Below are 27,321 nucleotides of genomic sequence, written 5' to 3'. Positions count from 1 at the left end.
CTCTGTTTCTATAGCACAACAGTAGTATTTGGTTTTCCCCTAGGTCCATGGCCTATTTAGTTTCAGATTCTTCGCCACCCACGCAGTCTGAAGCGTGGGTTCTGTCTTGTGGAGTGTGATTTTTTTTTTCCCCCTAGTATTTTGATTTGAGGTTGTTGGAGCCCAACCTCAAATCAAACCTCACATACAGAGGGTCAACTGTATTCATGTGCTCAAGTGAAGAAACCAGCTGAAGAGAAACACTAAGACTCTAGGACTCGAGTGAACACTGCACAGTCCTTTGAAATAAAGTCGCGTTTTATTTTTCTTGCAGGCAGAGAGAGAGAGAGAGAGAGAGAGAGAGAGAGAGAGAGAGAGAGAGAGAGAGAGAAAGAGAGAGACTTGCATTTTTTTCAAATTGTGTTTTAAAGATGCAAACCGTAAAAAAAAAAAATATATATTAGAGGATATTGTTGCTGTTTTGCAGACTGAAGCCACAGACATCACCAATCCTATGCATTGGCACAAAGGAAAGTGTCACAGTTCATTCGTGCATTCATATTTTTAACAGCAGATGCCTCAGTATACTTTGTACCAACTCTGAGGATATCTGACCAGCCTCAGTCTATTTCCTCTTGGAAAGGCTTCTTGTGGCAAAGATACAGATATGCCTAGTCTTTGCACCATTTCATGATAGCTACATATACAGACAAGAGTAGAAGATGCAATCAGCTTTGGAGAGGATCAATAATGCCTGTTGCTAAGCAACAGAATAGCAACTATATCCTAGAGGCTGGACAGGCAGGGACTTGTGGTGCACTGCATTTTTTTTTTTTTTTTTTTTTTTTTGTTAAGGGAATGAGGGCTGATAACATCCATCAATGTGGGGGGAAAAAAAAAACACTGGTATTTGAGACAGTGCAAATGGTTTGTTATTTCAAAGTACAGCTTGGGGCTATTCAACTGGGATACACCCTCCTGCCCCAGATGGGAAAGGGGTAGTAGCTAGGTCTAGTCTTAGTTCCCAAATGCTCCTTAGTGGTCATAAGTATTTGCATGTGTTCCTATGGCCACATGCACCCGCCTGGGATGTGAAGGGGTGAAGCCTTCAGGATATGCTAAGAATTGCAGACCCCTCGAGCTGGAGACCTATTACTGGGAATAAGAGGCATACATCTCAGAGTTTGACCAAGAAAGCTGACTCTGTCTTGAGTCCAATAATAAAGTTTCTGTCTTTCTATTTTCTCCATGATAGTTTGCTTCTCCAATAAGTCAATTTAATAACATCAGCAAAGGGCAATGCCTGCCAGGCATGTACGTGAGGAGAAAGGGCTGGTGTGGTAGGGACAGCAGGGGAGGAGGTCACAGGCTCTGTCACTAGCAGGAAGGCCGCAGGCTCTCAAGATAGAGGCTTGCTCTGGCTCCTGCCCCCTCCTGCTGCACAAATGTGATTAGGGCTCTGCAGAGCACACTAAAATCAGGTTAGCTCACTGAGTGATGCTGAGCCGGGGTAATCAGAGCCTGGAGCGGAGCAGGTGCTAGCTTTAATATGGCTTCTGAGAATTAGGACAGGCTGACTTGTAGCTCCATGGCACGTGGAGCCATTAGAACACTGTCCATGCAGCCCGCGCTACACCCCTCCCCCCCCCCCCCCCCCCCCCCCCCCGCCTCGCGCCTTGCCCCTTGCTTCACCATCTGAGGTCCTACTGTCTCCCCACAACACCTCTGCAGCCAGAAAGGACTAGGGCCTATGGCAAGCACTCAGGACTGCTGTCCTCCAGAGGTGTAGCCATTGGTGTCACGGTTCAGCTGTCCCTGCCCATGTGCTTTTGGATAATTACTTACTCTGCCACCTTTCTTAAGTCGAGTACGAAGCAGGGAGTGTGAGCCTCTCTAGCTAGGGTCATTGCAATGAGTTACCCAGGAAGCAGTTAGCAACCAGCCTTGCAACAACAAAACATTAAAGCCAGCCACTCATCTTTATTCTTTATCAAGGCTCCTTGCCGAACACAGCAGAATGTTACTGTTTGTGCACAGTTGTTTCAAGCTCATTATAAAGAAATCAATAATTGTCTGGAAATTTAAGAATGAACATTTATGTTCGGCCCCAAGCTCATCTCAGGCGATAAGCAGTAATCATATTTGGCAGAAACCATTCTCCCATAGTCTATGGCACCCAGTGATAGATAAAAGCTGTTTTTAACAAGCAAATGTTTAACATGTATGAATTTAACAGCAGAAATTATTGTTCCTGGGCCAATTAGTGTTTAGATGAGAAAATGAGAAGAAACTGAAGCAATTGCTGCACTGCAGACATGTCATTTCTAAGAGACACAAAACTGAGAAAATCACGCAGTATTAATGTCTCGAATCAATCTGTCTTTACTGAAGTGGCGTAATTTTACCCCAAGTAACATAGACAAAGCATTTTAAGAGCCTTATGATGAAGCAGCCCGCTAGCCAGGTACCTAAAGCAAAGCATTTTTATATTCAGTTAAATGTCAAGATGAAATTACAGATATCAGAGAAAAAAATCACTGAGGCCCCGAGGCCCACTGCGTGACTCATCTTGTGCAAATGAGGCAAGTGTGGAGAATGTTGAATGTGTCAAGTGAAGAAACCGGGTTGAGATTCAAAGGAGTGTGAAGCTCCAGGAAAGCCTGGAAGCAGGGAACCTGGAAGGCCACTAGAACCTTTCACACTGGGCAAGTCCTGTGTCTACTATGTTACCTTGTGAGTGAGAAAGATGGAGGCCAGCAAGCAACCCAGCAGTGTGTCTCCCAAGGTAGTGCAAGTGAGCTTCAGACCTAGGGATTTTATCCCACCTCACCCCACCACCACACACACAGTTGGTTTTTGTTCTTTTGAGATGGGCTCTTCTTTTTTGAGAATATATTGCGCCCTGGAAATCAAAGCCAGGCCATCAGGCTAATGGCAAGAAGCTTTACCTACTGAGCCAACTTGCGTGCCCTAAGATGATCTTTCTGCATAGTCCAAAACTGACCTCAAACCTGAGGTCCTGCTGCCTCCACTGCTAAAAGCTAGAACAGCAGCCCTCCTTTAAACCCCCTCCCTGCCACCAGTATTCCTGACCCTCAGTGTCTGCTTTTCTAATGCTCAGACATCCTTGAACAAAGATGTCCCAAGAGGGCCTACCGAATAAAAAGACAAATCCACCATTCTTCTGCTTCTGAGGGTCTTGCTTCAGGGTGCTGTCTCCCCATCATACTCGCCTTTGGAGCAGCCAGGTACCAAATAATTACAGGCAGTCTGAGCATCTAAAATTAGTCAAAGGAGCCTGTTTGCCTGCCTTGCCTGTAACATCCAATGAGCACCAAGAGAAAGGCTTCTGCTTACAGGCCTGTGCTCATATATGACAGTCCTAGAGCTTCTGCATATGGTACCCCCCATGGTGTGTACCCCTTGGCATGACATGGTCCTCTTCTTGGGACCTGTGAATAGGATCACAAGCTGTGTTCAGTGGGTACCTCCATGAGCTGCTGAGTCACCACACCTGAATAATCACAAAGCCTGTATTTACGTTTTGCCTCTGCTGGGCCTAAGGACAGTCCTGTGAGCAGAAGACCTTTGTGGATATAGGTGGGTATTCCACAGAACTGTCAGAGCCCTGCCAGCACCTGCTTGGCCATCATCTCCTACGAACGGGTCCCTGGTAAAAGCACTACGTATGAGAAACAGTGCCAAGTACCTCCACCAACCCAGGCTTCTATGTGAGCAGCAGGGCCCAGGCAGCCAGGTGAGACACCCACAGATGCCAGGTTCTGGCAAGAGGGCTGTAATCTCACTGCAGGGTGAGTTTGGCTTTCAGGGAAAATATAGGTGGTCATCTGTGAAATGGAGCCAGAAAGGCCCTTGGGGACATGCCTGAATTTCTGACCTGCCCAACTTAACACTTGGGACCTGTAGCGTAGTTAACATTCTTGGAGGAGGGCTGGGGAGGACTGGACACAAGGGTCAAGACATTGTTCAAAGAATGTTGGGTGACACAATTTCTGGGGAGACTTGAACAATCATGCATCCTTGACATTTGACATATGCTTGACACAAGAGTGTATGAAATTACATGTTTCTATCAAGTCTGAGGAGAAAGTTCACGACCCCAACTGCACGATCTCTATGAATCAGACTGGTCCTTGGCTGTCATAAATGGGGTGTTTGTTTGTTTGTTTGTTTGTTTGTTTGTTTTTTCCTAATCACCTGGAGAGTGTAAGTTCAGCAAATACATTGCAGCATCAATTTCACGTCCAGCGAAGTACAAATTCCCACCAATATAAAGACCTGATTTCAAGAACACTGGGTCTGGGGGAAGCGACAGTCATGTGAGTGAACAGCATGGGTAAGAGCATCGTAAGGCACCAAGGATTTCCTACCTCATGACCCACAATACTCTATGCTTTTGAAGCCCGCCTTTCAGTATCATTGCCAGCACCAGTGGAACTTTCTCATAGACCTTTTAAAGACTGAAGCAAAGCTTTGGTAGTAGTGTCATTCTGGATAATTAGATTCATAGAGTAAGGGCACTGAGGCACGCTCTTAAGCAGTGTTCTGGTGTGGCTTGACTGGCCCTAGCTATAGCTCTAGCTATACATACACACACACTCCATCAAACTTGGGGGAAAATGTCTAAATTCTTTATTCTATGGAAACTATGTTCTTCTCTCCAACAGATGGATCTGACGAAGTAGCATTATAGGAGTAATATTCATGAGACTAAATTCCGTTTTCTCTACCCAAGGCACAATTCCCTGAAAACCTTTTGTAGGTAAAATGTGGGTGATCATCCATGAAAGCCAACACTTCCTAGTCTTACACTCAGCGTTCAGAGTTGTGTGTATTTGTAGTGTGTGTGTGTGTGTGTGATGTGCTTATGGTATATGTTCACATGTGTATATTCACATGTACATACATATACATGTATGTGGAAGCCACAGGAAGACACTGGTGTCTATATTGTGATATTTACCATAGTTTAAAAAAGAAAATCACACACACACACACACAAACACACACACACAGCCAGATATGGTGGCACACACCTTTAATCCCAGGACTAAGGAGGCAGATGCAGGCAGATCTCTTTGAGTTCAAGGTGAGCCTGGTCTACAGAGTGAGTCCAGGAGAGCCAAGGCTACACAGTGTCTTGTAAAACACAAAATCAAAACAAAAAAACAAAACCCACATACTATATATATATATATATATATATATATATATACACACACACACATACACACACACACATATATTACTCTTTATATAAAGCATATATAATATATAGAGTATATGCTTTATATAGTGTGATTTATATAATATATAGAGTATATACTATATATATGTGTGTGTGTGTGTGTGTGTGTGTATGTGTGTGTGTGTGTGTGTGTGTGTGTGTATGCCTGGTGCCATGGAGCTTAGAAGGGACCACTGAATCCCCTGAAACTGGAGTTGTGTACAATTGTGAGCAAACATGAGGGTTCTGGAAACCAAATCTGGAACCAAACCTGGGTCTTTTATTAGAGCAGCAATTTCTCTTAACTGCTGAGCCATCTCTCCAGCCCCTGTATTACTCTCTTAGGCAGGGTCTCTCACTGAATCTGAAGCCCACTCTTTGGCTAAGCCAATTGACCCGGAAGTCCCCAGCACCTTCACTCTCTGCCCCTCCAATCCTGTGAAGCCATGCATAGGCTTTATGTAGGAGCTGGGGATTTGAACTCAGGTTCTTTTGCTTTCACAGAAAGCATTTTTACTCACTGAGCCATCTCCTTAGCCCACAGTTCAGACTTCTATTCACAGGTTTGAGCTCTTTATCCACTATGATACTTTGTTTTTTCAAGACAGGCTTTCTCTGTGTAGCCTTGACTGTCCTGGACTCGTTTTGTAGACCAGGCTGGCCTGGAATTTACAGTGATCTGCCTGCCTCTGCCTCCAGAGTGCTGGGATTACAGGCACGCCCACCACGCCCGGCCCTCGGCTATGATACTTTAACCAAAAGATGAAACACCCATTCATGGGTTTCTATCTCCCTGTAAATATTCACAGGCATTGTACCTGAGCTAGCCAGTGGCAACCACTGTTGAAGACAGGCTGTGTTACAACAATGGCAACACGGGGGATAAAACGGTGTTTGTTTTTTTCACCTTCTAGGTGGTTGTTACACTGGGAACCACATCTTGCTGCTCTTTTGACAATCTCCTAGAAGTGGGCCCCATTTGTAAGTATCTGGCTCAGTTTTCTTTTTGAAAAGTATTCTTGCCAACCTTTCATTTTGAGTGGTGTTCATCATCATTAATTCTAATCATTTGCAGCTGGGCGTAGCAGTGCATGCCTTTAATCTCAGCACTTGCGAGCCAGAGGCAGGCAGATCGCTGTGAGTTCAAGGCCAGCCTGGTCTACAAAGTGAGTCCAGGACAGCCAAGGCTACACAGAGAAACCCTGTCTCGAAAAAACAAAAACAAAAACAAACAAACAAACAAATCTAATCATTTGCAAGCCTTCTCTCAGGTTTACAATAATGTAAATTCATTGGTTTAAATTCCACAAACTTAGAGTGTGATCTAAATAAACAATGGCTAAACTTAACAACACCAACATACTATTTGAGAGGCAAAGTGTCCAAGCACTTCATGCTAATATAGTATTTAGGATATGATGGCAATATTAAGGAAACTAAGCTCTTCAACATTTGGAGCAATTAGCCCCACATGAAGGTCGTGTGTGTGCATGACATACACTCGGCATAAGTTGTTGGTACTTGAATCCAACCTTTTGTTACCCTGTCTTTAAAGTATTTTTTAAAGCCAGGTGGTGGGGGAGGGCAGAAGCAGGCAGATCTCTATGAGTTTGAGGCTAGCCTGGTCTAAAGAATGATACCAGGACAGCCAGGGCTATAAGGCTACACACAAAGAAACCCTGTCTTGAAAAACTAAAAACTTTCCTTAAAGAAAAAAAATTATTGTAAGCCAGAAAATGTTGGCACATGCTTTATACCAGCACCTAGGAGGCAGAGGCAGGCCAATCTCTGAGTTTAAGGCTAGACTGGTCTACAGAGTGAGCTCCAGGATAGCCAGAGATAGAGAGAGAAACCACGTCTCAAAAAAAAAAAAAAAAAAAAAAAAAAAAAAAAAAAAAGAAAGAAAGAAAAGAAAGGAAGGGAGGTAGGAAAGAAGGAAGGAAGGAAAAAAGAGCCTGGTGTGGTGACGCACACCTGTGATCCCAGCACCTGAGAGGTAGAGGCGGGTGGATCTCTATGAGTGTGAGGCCAGCCTAGTCTACAAAGAAAGTCCTGGACAGCCACAGCAGGGCTATTACACAGAGAAATGCCATCTCAAACGCCCCCCCCCCCCCCGCAAAAAAAAAAAAAAGAAAGGAAGAAGGAAGGAAGGAAAGAAAGAAAGAATGAAAGAAAAAACAAAAGAAGTTTTGTTTGCTGTGTGACATTTTCATTAAGGATAAAAACTAGTTAGGATGGCATACGCTATATCCTAGGTGTGTCCAAGCATACTCCACAGTACTTTCCTGATGACCACCTCATGGAAAGATGAATTTCTCAGACTTGCCCATCATTACGCAGCACATAGCTGCTAGTATTGATTTAGCAAGTCAACACTTTTTTTGTTTCTTTGGATTTTTTGTTGTTGTTGTTTTTCGAGACAGGGTTTCTCTGTTTAGCCTTGGCTGTCCTAGACTCCCTTTGTAGACCAGGCTGGCCTTGAACTCACATCAATCTTCCTGCCTCTGCCTCCCCAGTGCTGGAATTAAAGGCAGATGCTACCATGCCCAGCTGTAAATCAATACGTTCAAGCTAAATTTCTCCAAAGACTACTCCTTTCAGATCATTTCCAGGCCTCATGAGCACCTCTTTCCTCCCTTGATCAGAACATTTTGTCTTTCTCATTGAGACTAGAATTTTTGTGTTCATTGCAAAATGAATTAATGCCTGCGTTTCTGAAGTTTCACCTTTAATGCGAGCTCTGGGAACTCAGCAGGCCTTGGAACTGTTTCTAAGGCACCACGGATATATCAGCCCATGAAACTCACTCACCCTTCTCTGTCCCTCAGGGATGCGAAGGCTCGGGTGGAGCTGCCCCTAGCAAGCTTTCTGACCTCAGTCCTTTGACTTGTGCCAGACATCACGCCACCTGCGTGGCATTTGGCTTCATTGTCACTCTGTGTGGGCCAAGCACGGTTTCCCACCTCTCCTAAGCCCTGATTTGCTTGTGGTTTCTTCCCAGGAAGAGTTCTTCTCCCCCGGGTCATTGTTCCCTGGCTAGAGGGGGAAACAATGGTAGAGGTGGTGCTGCAGGCATGCTGGTGTGTGTGTGTGTGTAAGGGGTGGGGGGTGGGGGAGTGGAGTGGGGAGGGGGACTGGCCATGACCTTAAGCAGCAGAGAAGCTTATAGCTTACAGCTGCGTGTCTTAAATTCTGACCTTCATTTTCCCCTATCTGAAAATTGGAAAGAAAAACGGTTCTCATAATGGTAAAACAGTATTTCCTTCACAGTGCAGCTCAGGGGAGTTCACGCGGACAATGGGCTGTAGGAAAGGCATGTACTGCTTGTAGTGCATGCTTGTACTGCCAGGACCGTGAGGCTAATCAAATGTGAGAAGTAGGGTGGACACAGCCTTGCCATTCACTCCGGATTTGGCTCCACCTGTTAGGAGCTATGGCACAGCTGTGATTATTACTGGCTGAATTCAGCCCCACACAGCAGGCTGAGAACACACTGAACTAGCTGGCCATCCCCAGCTATGGCTGTACTGTGGGCCTCGTTAGCTGCAGACCTTCATAAGCTCAGCCAAGCAAGACGAAGTCCTCTGACTCAGATGTCAGGCCAAGGACTGAATGTCCTGGCCAACAGCCGGCTGATGTCATTCCCCAGGGCTATCGGATTTAAAGCACTGAAGTCTTCTGCCAGATAGAGCCTACATGGCTGCTATCCCTGAACTCAATCTGGCTCCCCACAGGAGCAGGAAGATGACAACCAGCAGGTGGCCCCTGCCATTAATGCCCAGGGCGCTGGATGGTTAGAGCTTTGGCTGCCCTGCTGTCCTGGAGCTCCCTCTGTCAGGCGGTTCTGGTGCTGTGGGCAGAGCCTGAAATGGGCTTTGCTGTTGGGGTTCAAGCCCAAAGATTGCTCTTGGGACAATGTTGGGGGGTGCTGACAGGCCAACACCAACCCCTTACACGCAATGGCCAGTGCTCATACCTGAAGGCACTATTACTAACCTGTGGTAGTATCTTAGAGTTAAGCCTTTGTAACCCACTGTCTCTAAACTGGTGGCTTGTATTTAGCGATCGTCAATTAGCACGCCTCATTCCGAGTAATGTGCTCTGAGCTGGCCTTATCCCATTGATTAAAATGATCTCTTTTCTTCACTCACCATCACCCGTCTTCCAGGCCCTGCTTCAGGAAACTTGGGCTCTGTTTAGTGTCTTTGAAGATGGTACAGCAGAGAGGATGGTGACATTAGTCCACCTGGATGGACCAGTTGCCATGGTGGCAGTTTGTTAAGGAGAGGATTAGTTATAGCCAATGGGTAGATGGCAGCCTTAGGTACCCACGTGGGGACATGGAGGAAGGGGTCTGGCTGAGCAAGGTAGGCCGTCACAGGGAGTAGGGAGGGGAGGGATATAGCCTGCCTTAGCTTCATTCTGGGGCCCAGAGGGCCTGTAAGATGGTTGTGCTACCAAGGCCTGGCTTCTGGATGTTGGGGTGGCCACTTAGAAAATAGGTTGGAGGAGGAGGAGGAGGAGGAGGAGGACAATGGCAGCAGATGCGAAAGGTGGTGTGGCCTCAGTGCTAGTGTGCTTGGCTGTTGTGTATTCATGCTGCAATCACATAATTCCTACATGTGCAAGAGAGCCTGTATGTTGGGGCTGGTGTTACCCAAGCATGTAGGATGCAGAGCACAGGGGCATTCTCAACACCATGCCCCGCCCCCACAGGACCAAGAGAAGTCTATATGTTTCTAGGGCGCGTTTGTGAGTTATCTTTTGTTGGAGTTTGGGGCTAATCCAAGTTGAAGAGGGTAGTGTCCATAAGGCAGTCCTTAGACTATAGCTTCAGGACTCCTCAAACTCCTTTAGGTCCTGTAACTGGCTAGAAGACTCAACACTTACTGAGAACTATCTCACAGGGGTGGTTGAAGACAGAAATTGAAATCAGCCGAGTAGAAACACGGGACAGTCTTGAAGTGTGAGCACACAGGGCTTCTGGGAGACTCCGAGGAGTCATGACGGTATGAACTGAGTGCTCTAGTTATAATGTGTAGCCATGTGCACTGAGTAATGACATTTTCTTAGCAGGCAAGCTCTCCTTCACTCTCCTCCCACCCACCCCCCTCCTCCATCTCCGCTCAAGACAGATTTCTCTGTGGTGGTTATCCTGGAACTTGATCTGTAGACTAGGCTGGCCTTGAACTCAAAGAGATCCTCCTACCTCTGCCTCCCAAGTGTAGGATTAAAGGTGTGCACTACCATTGCCCAGGATTCTCCTAACCCTTTACTGTTTTTGTGTGGATTTGGTTCTACTCGGACCCTTCTGGAAGCCCAGCTTGCACCTTTAGAGATCAACTCCTCCAGAAGTCAAAACTGTTAATGGCACCAGGTGTGGTGGCACACGCCTGTAATCCCAACACTTGGGAGACAGATGCAGGTAAATCGATGTTAGTTCGAGGCCAGCCTGGTCTACAAAGTGTGTCCAGGACAGCCAAGGCTACACAGAGAAACCTTGTCTCAAACAACAACAACAAAACCAAACAAACCAAAAAAACTGTTAATGCCATCACCCAGTGTCCCCATCACAAATCATAGAATCAGACTGGGCCAAAGCTCCAGGCAAAAAAAGAGGTCTGTAGGCCATCTCTCAGAAAACAGAGTAGATGCTAGATTTTTTGCAGGTGAAGTTGATTCTTCAATAGAGACTATTGGGTGCTCCCTAGGTCTTTTCATACATACTGAATCAGACTTATGGGTAAAGGGACCTGAAGCATTCTAGAGTGGCCTTAGCGTTCCCCATTTAGCTGCTGAGACTCACTGAAACATCTTTTCATCTGGGTGCTATGATGCAAGCTCTGAGACACTTAAGGGTGAAGCTGAGCGGCCTGCTCTCTTTTCAAGGTTTCTCTGACTTATCCAGCATGCCTTTCTCACAAGAGTGGAGGATATAGGACAGAGGCGTGTGAGAGAAAGAGAAGCCTAAATGCCCTTCTAGACCCTCCCCTCCCCCAGGCCATGGTATGAGTGTTTCTTCCTGTTGGCCCATCAGACTCTCTGTCTTGCCTTATCTCACTCCTTCATGCAACATCCTGAACTGAACATAAACAGTGGGGCATCTAGGGGACTTTGTTCGTGGACCTCAGCCAAAAAAGCAAATTCTATAGGCAGAGGTCTCTGTGGGACCCAAGAAGCACCCACAGAAAACACAGAATCATCTTGTTTTAGTCTGCTTGGGGTGCTCCACAAAATACCACAGACCTCAGGGGTTGTAAACCACAGGAATTACATTGCTTGTGTGTGGAAATTTAGGATCAAGGCACCAGTCAATTTGATGCCTGGAGAGAGCTCACGTACTGGCTAATAAGCGGTACATTCTGTGAGTGCTCACATGGTAGATGATACAAGTAGTCTCTCTGGTGTCTCTTTTATAAGGGTGTTAACGGAACTCCACCATGATGGTCTGGTCACTTCGCTAAGGTAATGCCCTTACCCTGGAGGCTAGGATTTAACAGATATTCAAATTACAGCATGTCTTGTTTTACAAAGGAGTGTAGAGTTCTCCAGGCCTCGAAGCTAATCTGAATGATGGCTGTGGACTCCATCCATCATGATCCTGTTGCTCCTCGGGGAGAAGTCTTGTGTTATCCTAAGGCTTTGTCTCTTGCTGCACCCAACTGGGGCCATGTGAGCACCTGGTGAGACTGATACCTTTGCCCTTGCTTCAGATGACTTGGGTTTCTTCTTGTGCCTTAGTTTCTGACAGTGTCCTGGCATAGTGGTATCCACTAATTTATAATTCATTCGACCTTGATTTGCTATGAGATGAGTCTTAGTTTTGGAATGGCTTTTACATCTTTTGTCAGCAGAGTTCAGAATGACTCATTCTTCCTCACAGCGTGCGCACGCGTGCACGCGCACGCGCACACACACACACATTAATGACCATCATGTATGAAAAAAAATCAGTGATGGATCCATCATTCTGTATAAATTCAGCTCACCAGGATCTTCACCTGTGCAGGGATGGCTGCTAGCTATCCTCTTCATAGCCTTGTGACTATATTTGGTGTTTGGGCTATTTCTTGTGGTGTATGTTTACTAGACAGACATACAAAAAGAGCATTACTCGCCTCAGACACCAAATTAACAATTCCACAAAAGTCCAACTCAGTGAAACATTGACTTTATTGGGGTTATTTATAGGAGTTTGGGTGAGAGGTTGCCCAAAGGAACATGGATAATTCAAACGTAGTTACATCACTGAAAAGCCAAGCCCAGCCTGGCCGGTACCTCACAGAAGCTGCACCTTGGAGCTCCCAGCCCTGAAGGTAGCTCTGCTGGCTGGTCTCCTTTATTTTTATTTTTATTTTTTTTTTTGGTTTTTTGAGACAGGGTTTCTCTGTGTGGCCTTGACTGTAGACCAGGCTGGCCTAGAACTCACAGCGATCCGCCTGCCTCTGCCTCCCGAGTGCTGGGATTAAAGGCGTGCGCCACCACCGCCCAGCTCGGTCTCCTTTTCTTAGCAGCTATTACTGTTTATATAGCTTCAGCCTGGTAGGAGGAGGCATCTTAGAAATTCCAGGAACTTCCTGAGACATATGAGTTTGTTTACTTCCTGAGTCTTAAGAGGCCTCCCTCTGGCATGGAATGTTTCAATTTGTACATTATTACACAACACATGAAAATTAATTTTTTTTTTTTTTTTTTTTTGAGACAGGGTTTTTTTTTGTGTGACAGCATTGGCTATAGACCAGGCTGGTCTCAAACTCAGAGATTCGCCTGCCTCTGCCTCCTGAGTGCTTGGATTGAAGGAATATGCCACTATGTCCTGCTAGAAAATTAATGATTTTTTCACTGACTCCAAAGTGATAGGATAGGCAACGCATGATTATTATCTAATGTATACTCAAAGATTTTTGTACCATCCTTTCCTTTGTTTGCCTATGAGAGAATAAAGCTTAGGCTGGGTGGGTAAGGGAAGTTATCAGCAGAGCAGTGAGGGAGTGCACATAATGAGGGTGTATGCGTGCAGAGGAAGCTTTCTCATCCCCAAACAAAGCAAAATGAGAACTCTCTCATTAAGGCTGTTATGTGTGGTGGGAGTGAAAGCTGGTGTTGATTGTCACCTTGATAGGGTCTGGAATCCCGAAGGAGATAAGCTTCCAGGCACACCAGTGCCCTCATTTAGATTAGGTTAGCCTCTGGCCAGACCTTTGGAAGACTGTGGATTAAGTTAATTGAGGTGAAAATACCCACCCTAAAAGTGGTAACCCAGGTCTCCGGGATAGAGTTCTGTGCTGCATCAAAAGTAGAAAGCTGGTTGAGGACAAGAAGTCCTCCTTTTCTGCTGCTTGGTCATAGATTGAACAGGATGACCCACTTCAGGCCTCCGCTGTCAGGTCTACTCTACCTTGAACCATGAGCCAAGTGAACCCGCTCTCCCTTAAGTTACCTTTCTTAGGGTATTTTTTATCAAAGCAACAGGAAAAGTGACTAGGTCAGTTAGGAAACACGAATCATTTATGGCAGGAGCCAAGGGTAGTTTACGATAAATTCCCTGAGTTTGTGGCGGACATGGGGAAGGCAGAGCAATATTAGTGTATGTATTTGTAAGGTTCTCTAGAGGAACAGAAGCAACAGAAATGTATACGTGTATATCCCTATACACACATCTAGAGATCCATATGTTATGCAAATGGATGCATTAGATTGTCTACAATATCTGCCTTTATGTAGCGACTCGGTGAGCTCAGTCACTGCTCAGTCTAGGAAGTGGATGCTCCAGCAGGCCCGGTCTAGCGCTGAAGGCTTGGAGATACCTGCAAAGTTTCTGGTATTGAGCCCATCATGGAAGGCTGAGAAAGCTGGAGTGCAACATTAGCCGGAAACAGCGCTAACAAGAAATGCAGTTGACTAGGAGACAGTATCTGAGGCCGGAAGATGACAGTGCTATTCCTGGGACCTCTTTATATGTGACCTACACATTGGAAGGCGCCGCCTGCTTTCAGTGTGGCCTTCCCTCCTCAGCTAATGCTTCCTAGAAATGTCCTCCCATACATGGCAAGAGATTTGTCTTTCTGGGTGATTCCAAATCTGGCCAAATTGACAACCAAGACCTTCAGTGTATGGATTATGTCCTACTTTCTGTAAAGGATGTTTCTCAAAGGGAGATTTGAGCGGGGGTTAGCAAACCCAATGAGGGAGTACACTCAAGGCAGGTGGAATGACAGGCATGGAAAACAGAAGAGAATTAGGTAAACACAGTAGGAGTGGCATGTGCTGGCCTCAGCACTATGCTGACTGGTTGCTTGTTTTTCCTCCACTTTCTAAGCACGCCCTGGGCAGCTGACATATTGGAAAGCCAGCAGCTGGTATCTCTGCCCTCGGTTTTAAAGCCTCCTAATGGGAGGCCTTTTGGAGATCCAGCTGTTTGCTCCACAAATACAACTGATAGAGGGGTATTCAGGCGAGAACTTACCATTTGCTTCTGTTGGTAGGCAACCAGGAGGGCGTGTGGTTGCACATTGATGCTGCATATGCAGGCAGTGCCTTTATCTGTCCTGAGTTCCGGCATCTCCTGAATGGTGTGGAGGTAAGCAAGCTGTTCAAGAAGGGTCTTTGTTTTGTTTTTTTACCTTTTGCACTGAGAATCAAGCCCACAGGCCTCCTGTGTACACGGCAAATAGTTTCCACTGAGCAGCACTGCTACCCAAGGTCATTTAAAAAGCAAAAACAAGGTGGCTAGAGAGATGGCTCAGTGGTTAAGAGCGCCACCTGCTCTTCACAGAGGTCCTGAGTTCAATTCCTAGCAACCATGTGGTGGCTCACAACCATCTATATAATGTAATCTGATGCCCTCTTCCGTAGATAAAGCACTCATATACAACAAATAAATCTTTTTTAAAAACTTAAAAAAAAAGAAAGCAAAAACAAAAGCAAACCCGATGTGTTATCAGTGAACTCTCCTTTTGTAAGACTTAGACACTCCAAGCTGGGCAGCGGTGGCTCACACCTTTAACTCCAAGCAGAGGCCAGCCTGGTCTACGAAGTGAGTTCCGGACAGCCAAGACTACAGAGAGAAACCCTAACTCAAAAACAAAACAACAACAACAACAACAGCAAACAACCCAAACAAAACTGGACACCTCAACTTATACTGCTTTGGTTTGTTCCAGCAAACTACTTTCTAGGCAGTACTTTCTTGCAGTGGTTACTAGGAGTTACACCTCCTCAGGGAGCTGGCGAAATGGAGCAGCAAATAAATGTGCCTGCCGTTCTCACAGAGGACCTGGGTTTGAGTTCCAAAATCTGCTCCCATAACGGCAACTCCAGGAGGTCGGATGCCTCTGGTCTGTGCACACCTGCACTCTGCACATGTACATATACACCAAGTGCCCCCGCCCCCACACACATAATTTTTTAAAATGAAAGCTAACTTAATAAAAGAAATTACAGTTCCTCAGGACAGGGGCCGAGGGCATTCCAGTCATGCAGTCTGTCTTTTGAAGCACTCCTGAGGCTGACAGCTATTTTCCAGTTGCTACAAATCCTGGGCAGAGCTGTGCATCCTAGGTTAGACTCTACGTATAAATCTATGGAGAGAGAAAAAATTTATGAGTAAAATAAAGTTTCTATGCATTCCAGTCAGACAATAATTTAAAATGTCAACCTGCGATTTCCTACAATCTGGTTCAATGTGTTGTTCATAGTCTTCCTATACACCTGAGTGAGATTGGCCAATATTCCATAGAAAGTCACCAACGCATTTCTAAGTATCCCACGAACTTTTCCAAAAACTGAAAAATGTATCCTGCCCTACCAAATGAAACTTTCTTTCTTTTTTTTAATTTCGTTTTTATTTTATTTATTTATTTATTTATTTATGAAACACTTCCTTGAGAAGTTAACAATCAAAACAGTTAGCCAGGACTTTAGTCTCTGCAGAGCAAAGAACACAAACCAGTACAGACTCAACCCGGTATCCTCCGGTAGATGTCCTGCCCATCGGTCCAGACTCAGGCAGAATTCCACTGTTGGGCTGTCTATAGGATAGGTAGGTTTTTCCAGCTGTCGACTAGCAGACTCATGTGCTCAAGGGCCCCAAGAGGCCTCCTATAGAAGTCTGTCCAAGGAAGGAGACGCTAAATCAGAGGAGTCGGTCTTCAGCCAGGAAAGGATTGCTTTCTTGGAAGAGGGTTCTTGAGACTTCACCTTGGAAGGGAAGCAGGATCGGCATGCAGGCTTCACCATTCCAGATTGGAATCACTATGAACCATTGGGCAGGTCAGGTACCGTCTAGTCACATTATAAATGGATTTCCCCAGCGATGAATCCTTTGTGAGGTTGGCTGAAGGAGTGGCTGCGTTAATCATCCGTGGGTTTAAGAAGAGTGTGGTACATAGGAGACTGAGCGCGCATTAGATGCTTTCATTATTTTTCACCGAGGCTTAAAGAAGCTCCTTCTAAACCTCTTTCTGCTTGCATGTGAGGCTTGCCAATCGATTTTCTAATTACTATTTTGAATTCTCATAAGAGGGTAATAGCAGAGAGGCGAATGCCAAAGGTGTGGCATACAAACAGTCCCATCTTTGACGGGAACAATCCCCCTCTGTGCTGATGAGCAACTAGCATGGTGGCACCTGCCTCCGCAACCATCACTCTTTCTCTTGGGCAGTCAGTGTTTGCTTACCGAGTGTTTCATAGAGGCTACACTTGCATCCATCCTAGGAGATAGAAAGAGGTCAAAATCACTAAGTACTGGGACTGTGTGAATATCTGGAAAATTCTGATTCTGATGCGTCTAAGAAATGAACACTGAGCTTGATGGCGTGCGGACATTTCTAATTCAAACCCTAACGTCCAAAATGCTCCAGAATCTAAAACTTATCAATCCCTGATATATGCTAAAGTGGTAAATTTCCGTATCATGAAGCTTTGTCTCATACGCAGAAATTTTTAAAAAACTGAGTAAAATGACCTTCAAGCTGTACCTTGGAATACTTACACTTCATGTTTAGGTTTGGGTCCTATGGCTAATCTATTTCACCCTGTATATGTAAACACTTTTAAGTATAAGGAAGCATTTCAGATAAGGGACACTCAACCCATTTTCCTTTAAGGGAAGAAGGGCCACGCGTCTCCTGTGCCTTCCCCCCCCCCCCCCCCCCCCCCGGGAGTCCGGCCTAAGCTGGAGGCTGCTGAGTTCAGGTATCCGGTTTAAGAATTTCCTGATGAACCAGTGCTCTTCTTTGGCCTGAACTGACAACTCAAAAGTTTCACCTTTCACAGAGGGGTGCCGGACAGTGAGACCACCACAGCGATGGGCACCGCGGCTAGATCCTATCAACAGCAGACAGCATTCACAGCGCTCATAGGGACCTGGAATCACTGCAATTTTTCCTCCATTAGCGGTACGGCTCTCTCCTTGCCTGGCTGAGGGCTTGGCCGCTCCGTGGTCAGATAAGCGGCCGCAATATCCTGCTGTGGCCCGACCCTTGCAGATAAGGGCCGTCCTCTCTGTCAGCGGGAGGAAGATATCACTGTAATGAAAGAAGTTTAAACAGATCAGCCCCAGCGGAGGGAACTAATAAAATCCCTAGCAAACAATGCTCCTCTTTAACCTTTTGTTTCCTTTTATCAACAAATGAAACTTGCTGTAATTTCCTGTCTCCTTCTCAAAATTACTTTTTCTGAAACCTGGGAGGAAATGAGTCCGCACCTCCAGCTTGGGTCCATATGGAAGCGTGCTCCGACGGGCCCCCATGGCTATCGCTGACACCAGTCAGGCCCCTTAAGAGTTTTGCTACCTCCTTAGTGAGGATTCCTGGAATTAAACAAAGAGGAGCAACCGCAAAGCCTTGGGAAGTTTGAAAACTGTCCCGTTAGGAAATCGGGCTAGACTGAGCTTCGCCTCTCTCTAAATTGAGCTCCGAGGCCAAATCCCCGACGTTCAAATGGACGCGTTGCCACTCATCAGTCACGTGGGAAGCTGGGGCCGGCGTTTGGAAAATGGCAGAAAGCAGCCTTTGTGAGGCTCTGGCTTTCTGAGTGCCCAGCTTCAACCCAGGAGCCTTCTAGCAGCTGTTGGGAGGAACCTATTTTTTTCCTTGAAAACAGGGTCTGCCAAGCTGCAGTTGTTACCTGTGACCCTCCAGGCAAGAAACCCGTAACTGTCAGGAAGTGACTGAACTTAGACCTCATCTTTAAAACGGAGGAGGAAAACCCTTAGGTACAGGGAAAGCGTTCTGATTTTGTGCCATGCTGGCCAAAGAACCCTCAGTTAAATTTTAAAAAGGAATTTCTAATCACTGTAGATTAATTATGAGATTTTTTTCCTCTTTCCTGTCATCAAATTTCTCACATTCTGAGAAATTTGCCTTTTCAGGAAGTTTGAAGGATGATGTGCATAAAGTATTTGCAGGCCCGATCTGCCTGTTCTGGACACGGTACTTATCAGTGGAATATTCTAGATCTAGTGCTGGCAGCACTCGCATTGGGACTCTCGTGTGATATTACCATGTAAGATGTGAACTCTTAGAATACACAAGGTCAGGGGGAGGAGGTCCCCCTCAGCCACAGTCATAGGGAAGGGGAATAGGGTGAAAGCGGGAGGGAGGAATGGGCAAATGAGATGTAATATGAATTATTTTATTTTTCAATAAAAATGTGTTAAAAAACAAACAAACAAACAAACAAAAAAGAATAAAGATCAGGTCATGCTGCCAAAAAAAAAAAGAAAAGAAAAAAAGAAAAGAATACACAAGGTCTTGCTTTCTCCCTAAAGAGCTGTGGCTGCACTGCTTTCATTTTTCTTGTTCTTATTCCCTTATAGTTTGCAGATTCCTTCAACTTTAATCCCCACAAGTGGCTTCTGGTGAATTTTGACTGCTCTGCCATGTGGTAAGTTTCTTTGTTGCTCAGATCCTGGTAGCCTGTGGTGACCCTTGTCTCTGCAGAGACAGAGGCCTACCTGCCAGGACACATCCAGGGCCCGCATGAGAGCAGAGGCAGCACAGCTATTTTACACTTAGCTCACCACTTGCTTCCATTTCAAAGCCACTGCTGGGATTCTTGCTCAATCTCACTCTGGTTGTAAACTTTTATCTAGACTGTTATTGTTGCAACAGATTAGCTTGAGGGGAGAGAACCTGGAGACAGGAGACCTGCCACTTGACTTATCTGTCCTGAGCAGACACCAAATCCCAGGAAACTTAACTACTTACATTTAATTGTTGCTTCTGTGTATTTATTCTCAGATTTATCATCAAGCCTCTCAGACTAACTCTGACTTTAAACAATCTAAATGCTTAAAAGTACTTGCTGAGAATAAATAAAAGTATGATGTCTTTAAAATTTTTTTCTGGAAATTGATAGTAACAATGGAGTAAATCACTTTGGCTATAAGTTTGAAAATTGACATAACATAAAGATGTTTTATGAAATCATGCCTGGGAGTGATGCAGAAACAATAGAAACTTGTTTCTTTAGAATACAAAACAAAACAAAAAACAAATCAAAATCACCAGGGCACAGTGGCACACACCTTGAATCCAAGCACTCGGGAGGCCAGAGGCAGGCAGATAGCTGTGAGTTCGAAGCCAGCCTGGCCTACAAAGTGAGTCTAGGACAGCTAAGGCTACACAGAGAAATCCTGTTTTGAAAAACCAAAAACAAACAAACAAATCAAAGTGAGAAGCTGATTAATCACCTATAGGTCCAGGAGAAAGGTTCTGCTTGAATGTTGTACAGTATGTAAGCTTAATGGTTTCAATATGCTTACTTTGCAAAATCACTCAGTGTATACTGTAATTAAACAGATGATACTTCACCTTAAGACAGAAACATAGCTCTCAATCAATTTAGGTAAGGTCAAATCCCCAGTTTACCAAATAATCAGTGTGTTGTTTTAGTAACTTATCTGCTATCCTTTAGTTGGTTGTAAACTCAAATTCTTTTCTTTTTTTGTCACAGTATTTTAAATAACGTTTTACAATTTTTATGTAATTGTATAGTGGTGTGTGTGTGTGTGTGTGTGTGTGTGTGTGTAGAGGCATGCACAAAACCCTGGAATGCGTGTTGAAGTCAGAGGGCAACACTCAGGACTTGGCCATTTCCTGCCAGCTTGCGCGAGCTGAGGACTGAACTTAAGCTGTCAGGCCTGTGTGCAGGACACTCTACCCTCTGAGCTTTCTGCTTTCTGTTACTATAACAAAACTGAAAAGAATCAAGAGGTTGGGGTCCGAGTAGACTTGGTTCGTCACCTTAGGGTTCACTTCCTCATAGACAATTCCTTCTTACGGTATCCACACCTCAAGGAAGGAGGGAGGGATCTCTCTAGGATCTTTTATGAGAGCCCTTCAGTAATTCTCTTAACTAAGATTGCACCCACCGTGACCTCAAAGCCTAGGAGTCCCCAACCCCTAGTCACTTCAGGATTTGGGTTCAATATTCACATAGCAGATAAAAAGAAACTTCACAGCTCGTTTGACTCTGAGCGTTATGAAATTAAGACAAGAACCAACTTATTTTATGTTCTAGTGGCCTTAGGCATGGAGTACCAGGGAATAAGATAAAAACCGAGGTAAGCTAAGAAACCAGATAAAATAATGGGTGGTAGTCCACGAAGAGTAAGTGATGGCAGCTTCAGTGTCTGTGATGAAGAGGCTTCGAGAATGCTTGGGGAAGAGATGGGCAGAAAGATTTGGGTAAGGGATGAACAGGGGGCCTGGGAGCTGAGGCAAGGAGGAAAAAGTGGTCAGGACACCATGAATTGGTTCTTTCATTCACTGACAGGTTATTTATGATAGGGAGGTCAGGAGAAGGCCCTTTGGGGGAAGTGACATTTGACCAGACATCTGAATAGGGAGAGAGAAACAGGCAAGGAGTGAGAAAGTGTGTGCAAAGGCCCTGAGGTCGAATGGACACAATGCCTAGCTGAGATTTGGTTTGAAAGAGTTGCAGGTTTTTCTGTTGGAAGATGGGCTCTGAATTGGTTTTCAAATAAGCTACTGCATTTAAAAATTGGTGCTTTTATATAACATGTGCTTCTTTTCAAAATGTTATTCTCATAGTCAGAATGAGCTGAGTAGCCCTGGGCAGGGCCCATGCTTTCCGGTTCAACATAGCGACGAGGCAGCTACCCAGTCAAGCACCAGGCTCACAGAAAACACAGGCTTCACAGTTCACAGCATACCTTTTTTTTTTTTTTTTTTTGAACAAGGGCTGTGCCAGGTTAGATGACAACAACAGACTTTTTTTTTTTTTGCCAAGAAGCAGCACACAAACTAAGTTCTCAGGCTGTGTGGATAGACTTTGTGTACTTTTCCCTGGTCCTTACTAGAAGTGACAACAGACTTGACATAAACATCCTTATGTCAGTCATTTATTGCAGTTCTGGAGCTCTTCATAAAAATTTCACCTTCTAAGCGAATGCCTGCCATTCTTGCAGCATTTCACAATTTATCTCACCCTCAATAGCTCTGCAGGGTCAGGAATTGCTTGCCTGTTTTATGGGCAAGGAAGCCAGAGCTTAAGGCTTAATCCAGCACTACGTGGAGGCTTGCACCTATGGCCTCTGCTACTCAGGAAGTTGAGATAAGAGGTTTACTTCAAGCCAGGAGTTTGAGACCAGCTTGTGCAACAAACAAAATTCCTTCAGAAAGAGAGCTAGAGGGCTAGGTCGTGAGAGCTGGGGGCAGAGCAGGGAGGGATTTTTCTCTTGTGAGAAAGGGTACACAGAGATCCGTATCAGGAGGGCTGGTGGACTGTTGTCTTAAAGCGCAGGCCTGATTAAAGAGTAAGACAGAATCCTGCACTTTGTCATACTGACTAAGAGCAGATACAGGATGCGGCACGTATCTGACACACCCATGCCCAGTTGTGCTCAGGGAAGCCAGTGGGATCATTTATCACAGGCACAGACGCTGTGCTGAAGCAAGGGCTGTGTTTTGGTGAAGAGGGGCCGACATTAGGCAACCATTCTGTTTCAACTTTCACTCAAACAGTTATTGACTGTGTTTTCTCTCTGAACACTACAAAAGGCCCTGAATTTTAGCCCAGAAAGTACAGCCTAAAGGCAAAAGGTCACTAGCTAGACACAACATCCCCATCCGGTCTTTCCCTGCCCAGCTGCCTTCACGGAGGGGTTCTGAGGAGCATGCTGGGGGCCCGGGCCGGAGGGGGGCGGGGCGGGGGGGGAGGGTAGAGGGGTCCGTCTGAGTGTTTGCAGAGAGCTTTAAGGGAAGATGGCGCCTTGTAAGGTGTTGTTGACCCGGAGTCAGTCAAAGTATGAAATCCGAGGACTTTTTCAATGGTCTTTTGCGCTGTCCTGAGCATCTACTCGCTAAATAAAAAGAAATCTTTTGCTAGCCCTGATATCATTGCAGTAGTGTGATCTGCTCTGTCAAAATAGAGCACAGGCTGTAAACACGATCTGTAAACAGATCTGTAAACACGAGAGGTCCGAGGTGGCTAAGCCTCAGACCCTGCAAAATGTGGCACAAATCCACAGTCCCAAGTTAATAATTTTTTACAGATATGTTTTAAGATTTCCCTAAAAAAAAGAAACAAACATATATTTTTTAAAATTTGTTTGGTTTGGGAGTGCTTTCGTTTGTTTTGTTTTGCTTTGTGCTTTGTTTTGTAATCTTTAAAATAGAAGTGCCTCTCATTTGTTTAATGAAATTTCGCCACCAGTTTGCCTATAATATAACATAAACACTCTGGTTGACTTCTTATTAATTAGTTAATTTATTTATTTATTTACTTTTGCTGGTTGACTTCTTTAAATATTAAAATGGACATGATAATGCAAGTTTCTGAAACTGGCAGTCACTGTAAGTATAGTAAATAATTTCTTCATGAATTCATTATTTTGTTCATAAGCCTTTTACTGTTCATTTGGTACTTTGACTCCTTCGTATGGAAGTGAGTATGAAATGGTCTGTTCAGAGCTTAACATCTCGTTACTGTTAGAGCTGCAGAGAAGACCGACAAAGCCAGACACTAGTCACTGTTCTGTCTGGTTAGATAAATGATTTCAGGAAAGATGGAGGAAACAAAACAAAAAAAAAGGCTGGGATGTAGCTCAGCGTTAGCTTCTCCCGTGGCACATTCAAGGTCCTGGAGTCATTCCTCAGCACCACAAATAAGGAAGTAAGTAATAAGCGCACACTGATCAGTCGTGGGTGACAGTAAAAGGGTATGGCTGCAGACACACTGGGGCTGGGAAAAACAGTGAGAGGAGTAGGAGCAAGAATGCCCACAACTCGGCATGCAAAAGCTGACTTAAGAATAAACAAAAAAACCCCAGAACTCATACTGTTCTGCCTGTAAAATATTCAAAATCAGCCCTTCTGCCGTCAGTCATGGGAGGTGTCAATCCAGCCACAGATGTAGTTCACAAGGAAGAGCCAATGTTGTTTATGTCACATTAATTTCAGCTTCATCCCAAAAACCAGAAGAGAACTCCACAAACTTAAAAATTTGAATTATAAGTCAATACATCTCTTGTGTGATTCCTTGGCCCCGATCTGCCAAGGTACTCTCCCTCTGCAAAAACATTTTCAGTAAAACCCAGTGATGTTTAGGAAAATAATATAATGGTCCAGAATGTGTGTATTCCAGATATGTGTGTTAGAATGTTAAAAAAAAAATGTCATTTGTCACATTAAAGAAAAAGGAGAAACGGTTATCACATCAGGTTCAGAAAAGGAATTAGGGTAAAACACTCCTTCCTGCTGGACAAAACCAAAGGCATGTTCCACTGCGCCTGGCCCTAAGTTTATATATATATATTTTTTAAAAGACTTATTTTCTTACTTAATGTGTGTGTGTGTGTGTGTTTATGCCTGTGTACCACTTGCATGTAGTGTCCAACACAGGGCCTCTGGGTAAAAAGTATCCAGCCCCATCAAAGATCAGAAATGCAAATGAAGATCACACAGTGATAGGCTGGTAGTGTAGCTTGCTTAGCATGAACAAGGTCCTAGGTTTGCTTGTCAGTAGCAGAAAAACAACAACAACAACAACAGCAAATTGTGGAACCACAAAAGCCCAGTATAGTGCTGTCTGGTCAGCAAGATGTTTTCTGTTCTTAGAGTCAGAGCTTGGGCCTGGGCAGCCCTAACAAACCGGGCTTGCTCACCTACCCTCAATAGCCGATGAAGAGGCATAATAATGATTTAAAAAAAAAAAAAATCAACAACAGAATGATTTCTCCCGTGGGCCATAAGTAAAGAGGCCCAGTGACACTTCCACCCACATTTTCTGGGTTAAGGACATGGAAATCAGGTTTAAATAAAGACCCAGGGTTATGCATAACTAAGCGTTCCTGGTCAGTGTGTGGTCTAGCCCTTCACTGCCCTGCTTCCACTGTCTCCTTAAAAAAAAAAAAAAATGGTCTGACAAGTCTTCAGAACTGCATGAAGCCTGTTTCTGGGAGACAAGTTATCCTCTGGCTGGCCCTAGCTTCTAGCTTTTTCCTTTTCCCAGCATGAGAGATTCCAGGGGAAATTCCAATCCGAGTTCTTAAACGTCTGATAGCCAAAGGGAGGGGTCCGAATGTCTTTAGGATATCTTTATTCCTGCTGGAATTTACAAGCCCTATCTTTTGTTCTCTCAAATCAGGGTGAAACAGAGAAACGACTTAACTGGCGCCTTTAAAATGGACCCTGTTTATCTGAAGCACAGTCATCAAGACTCTGGTGAGCTTAAGCAGGCTGCTCAGGGATCATTTTCTTCAGTGCTGTGCTGGCAATGCTAAAGAAGTTCATAGCAGCTTTCTTGGGACTGGAGGGGTTCTCTTGCTCCCCTGGCTTACTCTCAGAACTCCTCCTATGCTGTGCTGAGTTGGGGCGTGGGGGGTGGGAGCAGTGGTTGAATTCCTCCAGCAGAGGCTCTGGCTTATCCCCCTCCCCCCCGGAAGCGTCAAGGGCCTGAGTTACACGGGACAGGAGGAGTGCAGCCATCAGCCTCAGTGCAAGTACAGGCATGTCTCCCAAGAAAGAAAACACTTAAAGTAGTGACTGTGCTGATGTCTTTCCTAAAAAGGAATGCCACAACATCCATCAATACCATGAAGAAAGGAAAAAGAAAAAAAAAAAAAAAAAGGGCAAGCTGGGCAGAGAAAAGAAATGAAGAAAAAAATGTGTGTCAAGAAAACTTACATAGGGCTGGTGCCCCAGTGCACACTCCTGCATTTGGGGGGGGTTTGTGTCCTGTGCCCGAAGCCGTACCTTAAAAGAGTTAAGGAGGCTCAGTGTCTGCAGAGACTGCCGAGGAAGAGAACGAAGCAGTGAACAGTACTGTGAGGACGCACAGACTTCTCTCAGAAGCCATAGCAGGAAGCTCACAGTAACAGGGGTGGCCTCTAATTTCACCATGTGCTTCCCAGAGACCATGGCAGAAAGCAGACACAAAGAGGTGTTTGAGCCATGGTGACTGTAAGTCAGCCTCTTGACAACAGTGAGATGCCTGAGGCAATTAACTCATGTTTCTAGAGGCTCAAGTCAAAGATGGGGCAGCCCCATAGATTCGGGCCTTTGTTGAGGGAAGCACGTCACGGTGGGAGCATGTAGTAAAACAAGTGCTCACATTGTGGTGTATTTATTTCATAAGTCAGAAGAGGGTAGGAAAAGGGGAGAGAAAAACTGATGGGCTGTCATAATCCATTTTGAATGCACATCTTCCGGGACCTAAGAGCATCCCAACGGGCCCCACTTCTTAAGGGTCCTAAACTCCTCCTCCTCCTTCTCCTTTTCTTCTTTCTTTTGTGGGGGTTTTCAAGTAGAGTTCAGGGCTGCTCTGTAGTTGTCCTGGAGTTTGCCTTGTAGATCAGGTGGCTTTGAACTCACAGAGATCCGACAGCCTCTGCTTCCTGAGTGCTGGAATTAAAACAAACAAACAAACAAACAAATGTATATTACCACCACCTGGCTGCTGAGCACTTCTTTACAGCCACTGTCTACAGAAATTATAGCGTTGGCTTTCCCAGGTACAGAGAGATACAGGGGAAATTCTGCCAGTGTCTCCTCATCGAATCCTGGTGTACAACGGCAGCTGACTTCTTACAAAACATAAAACGCCACATCCTGTGTGTCTATTATCCTTCGTTTTTTGTAGGCCACAGCTTCCATTACAAATCCCGAGTCAGTGTAGACTGGGGACTGAGGGCACCAAGAGAATAGAAATCCCTGACAAGTATTTCTACTCAACTATGTAGCCAAGGATTGGTGATGTCATGGTTCTGGTCCTCTCGCCTTTACCCACTAGGGCTGGAGTTACAGAAATGCATCACCATGCCTACTTTATGATTCTGGGTATCAAATCCAGGCTTTTGTGCACGCTAGGCAAGCACTCCACCAATTGAGCCTGTATCCCCAGCCTGAGATTTTTTTTTTTTTTTTTTTTTTTTTTTTTAACATAACAGAAAATGCTGGCTTCTGCTGATGAACGACGGGGCGGGGGGGGGGGGGATGATTGCTCTCATTAAGTAGGCTTTTCAGACCTAATCTGTGTTAATAAAGATCTGGTTTGCAAAGTAGAAAGGAGTCAGTACTAAACCAGATTTCCTAATTCAACGTTCCAAATGCAAATATTTCTGTATTAATTACTTTGCTGTTGCTATGATAAAAATACCATGAACAAAGGCAACTTAGAAAAGTGCTTATTTGGGTCTGGAGAGATGGCTCAGGGGTTAAGAGTGCTGACTGCTCTTTCAAAGGACCTGGGCTGAATTCCCAGCACCCACATGGCAGCCCACAACTGTCTGTAACTCCAAGATCGGACACTTTCACACATACATGCAGGCAAAACACCAATGCATATAAAACAAAAATAAATAAATAAAAAATCCAAAAGTGCTTATTTCCAGCCGGGTGTGGTGGCGCACACCTTTAATCCCAGAGCTCAGGAGGCAGAGACAGGCAGATCTCTGTGCATTTAAGGCCAGCCTAGTCTGTCAAGAGAGTACAGGACAGCCAACGCTCTGTGTAACAGAGGCACCCTATCTCAAAAACAAAACAAAACAAAACAAAAATGCTTATTTTGGCTTACAGTTCTAGGGGGATAGAGTCTACTATGGTGGAAAAGACAGGACAACATACTGA

At 45.0% G+C, this 27,321-nt stretch overlaps 1 protein-coding gene across 2 annotated transcripts in view; it reads left to right on the top strand.

Moving 5' to 3' along the window:
- The window catches only part of Ddc (dopa decarboxylase), a 90,829-nt gene that overhangs the window by 50,749 nt on the left and 12,759 nt on the right, over positions 1–27,321 (top strand). Inside the window, exons 7-10 of one of the 2 annotated variants that reach the window (XM_051165054.1) lie at positions 6,142–6,208; positions 14,713–14,807; positions 19,047–19,114; positions 24,842–24,918. In XM_051165054.1, coding sequence (XP_051021011.1) covers positions 6,142–6,208; positions 14,713–14,807; positions 19,047–19,114; positions 24,842–24,918 — 307 coding nt within the window. Of the gene's footprint in view, positions 1–6,141; positions 6,209–14,712; positions 14,808–19,046; positions 19,115–24,841; positions 24,997–27,321 lie in introns of those variants that run through there. The other variant, XM_051165053.1, reaches the window with a different exon arrangement.

This window comes from Acomys russatus, chromosome 22 (genome assembly GCF_903995435.1).
Source record: "Acomys russatus chromosome 22, mAcoRus1.1, whole genome shotgun sequence".
Lineage (NCBI taxonomy): Eukaryota > Metazoa > Chordata > Mammalia > Rodentia > Muridae > Acomys > Acomys russatus.
The sequence above is the reverse complement of the archived record's forward strand: the minus strand, read 5'-3'. Positions and strand labels throughout refer to the sequence as shown.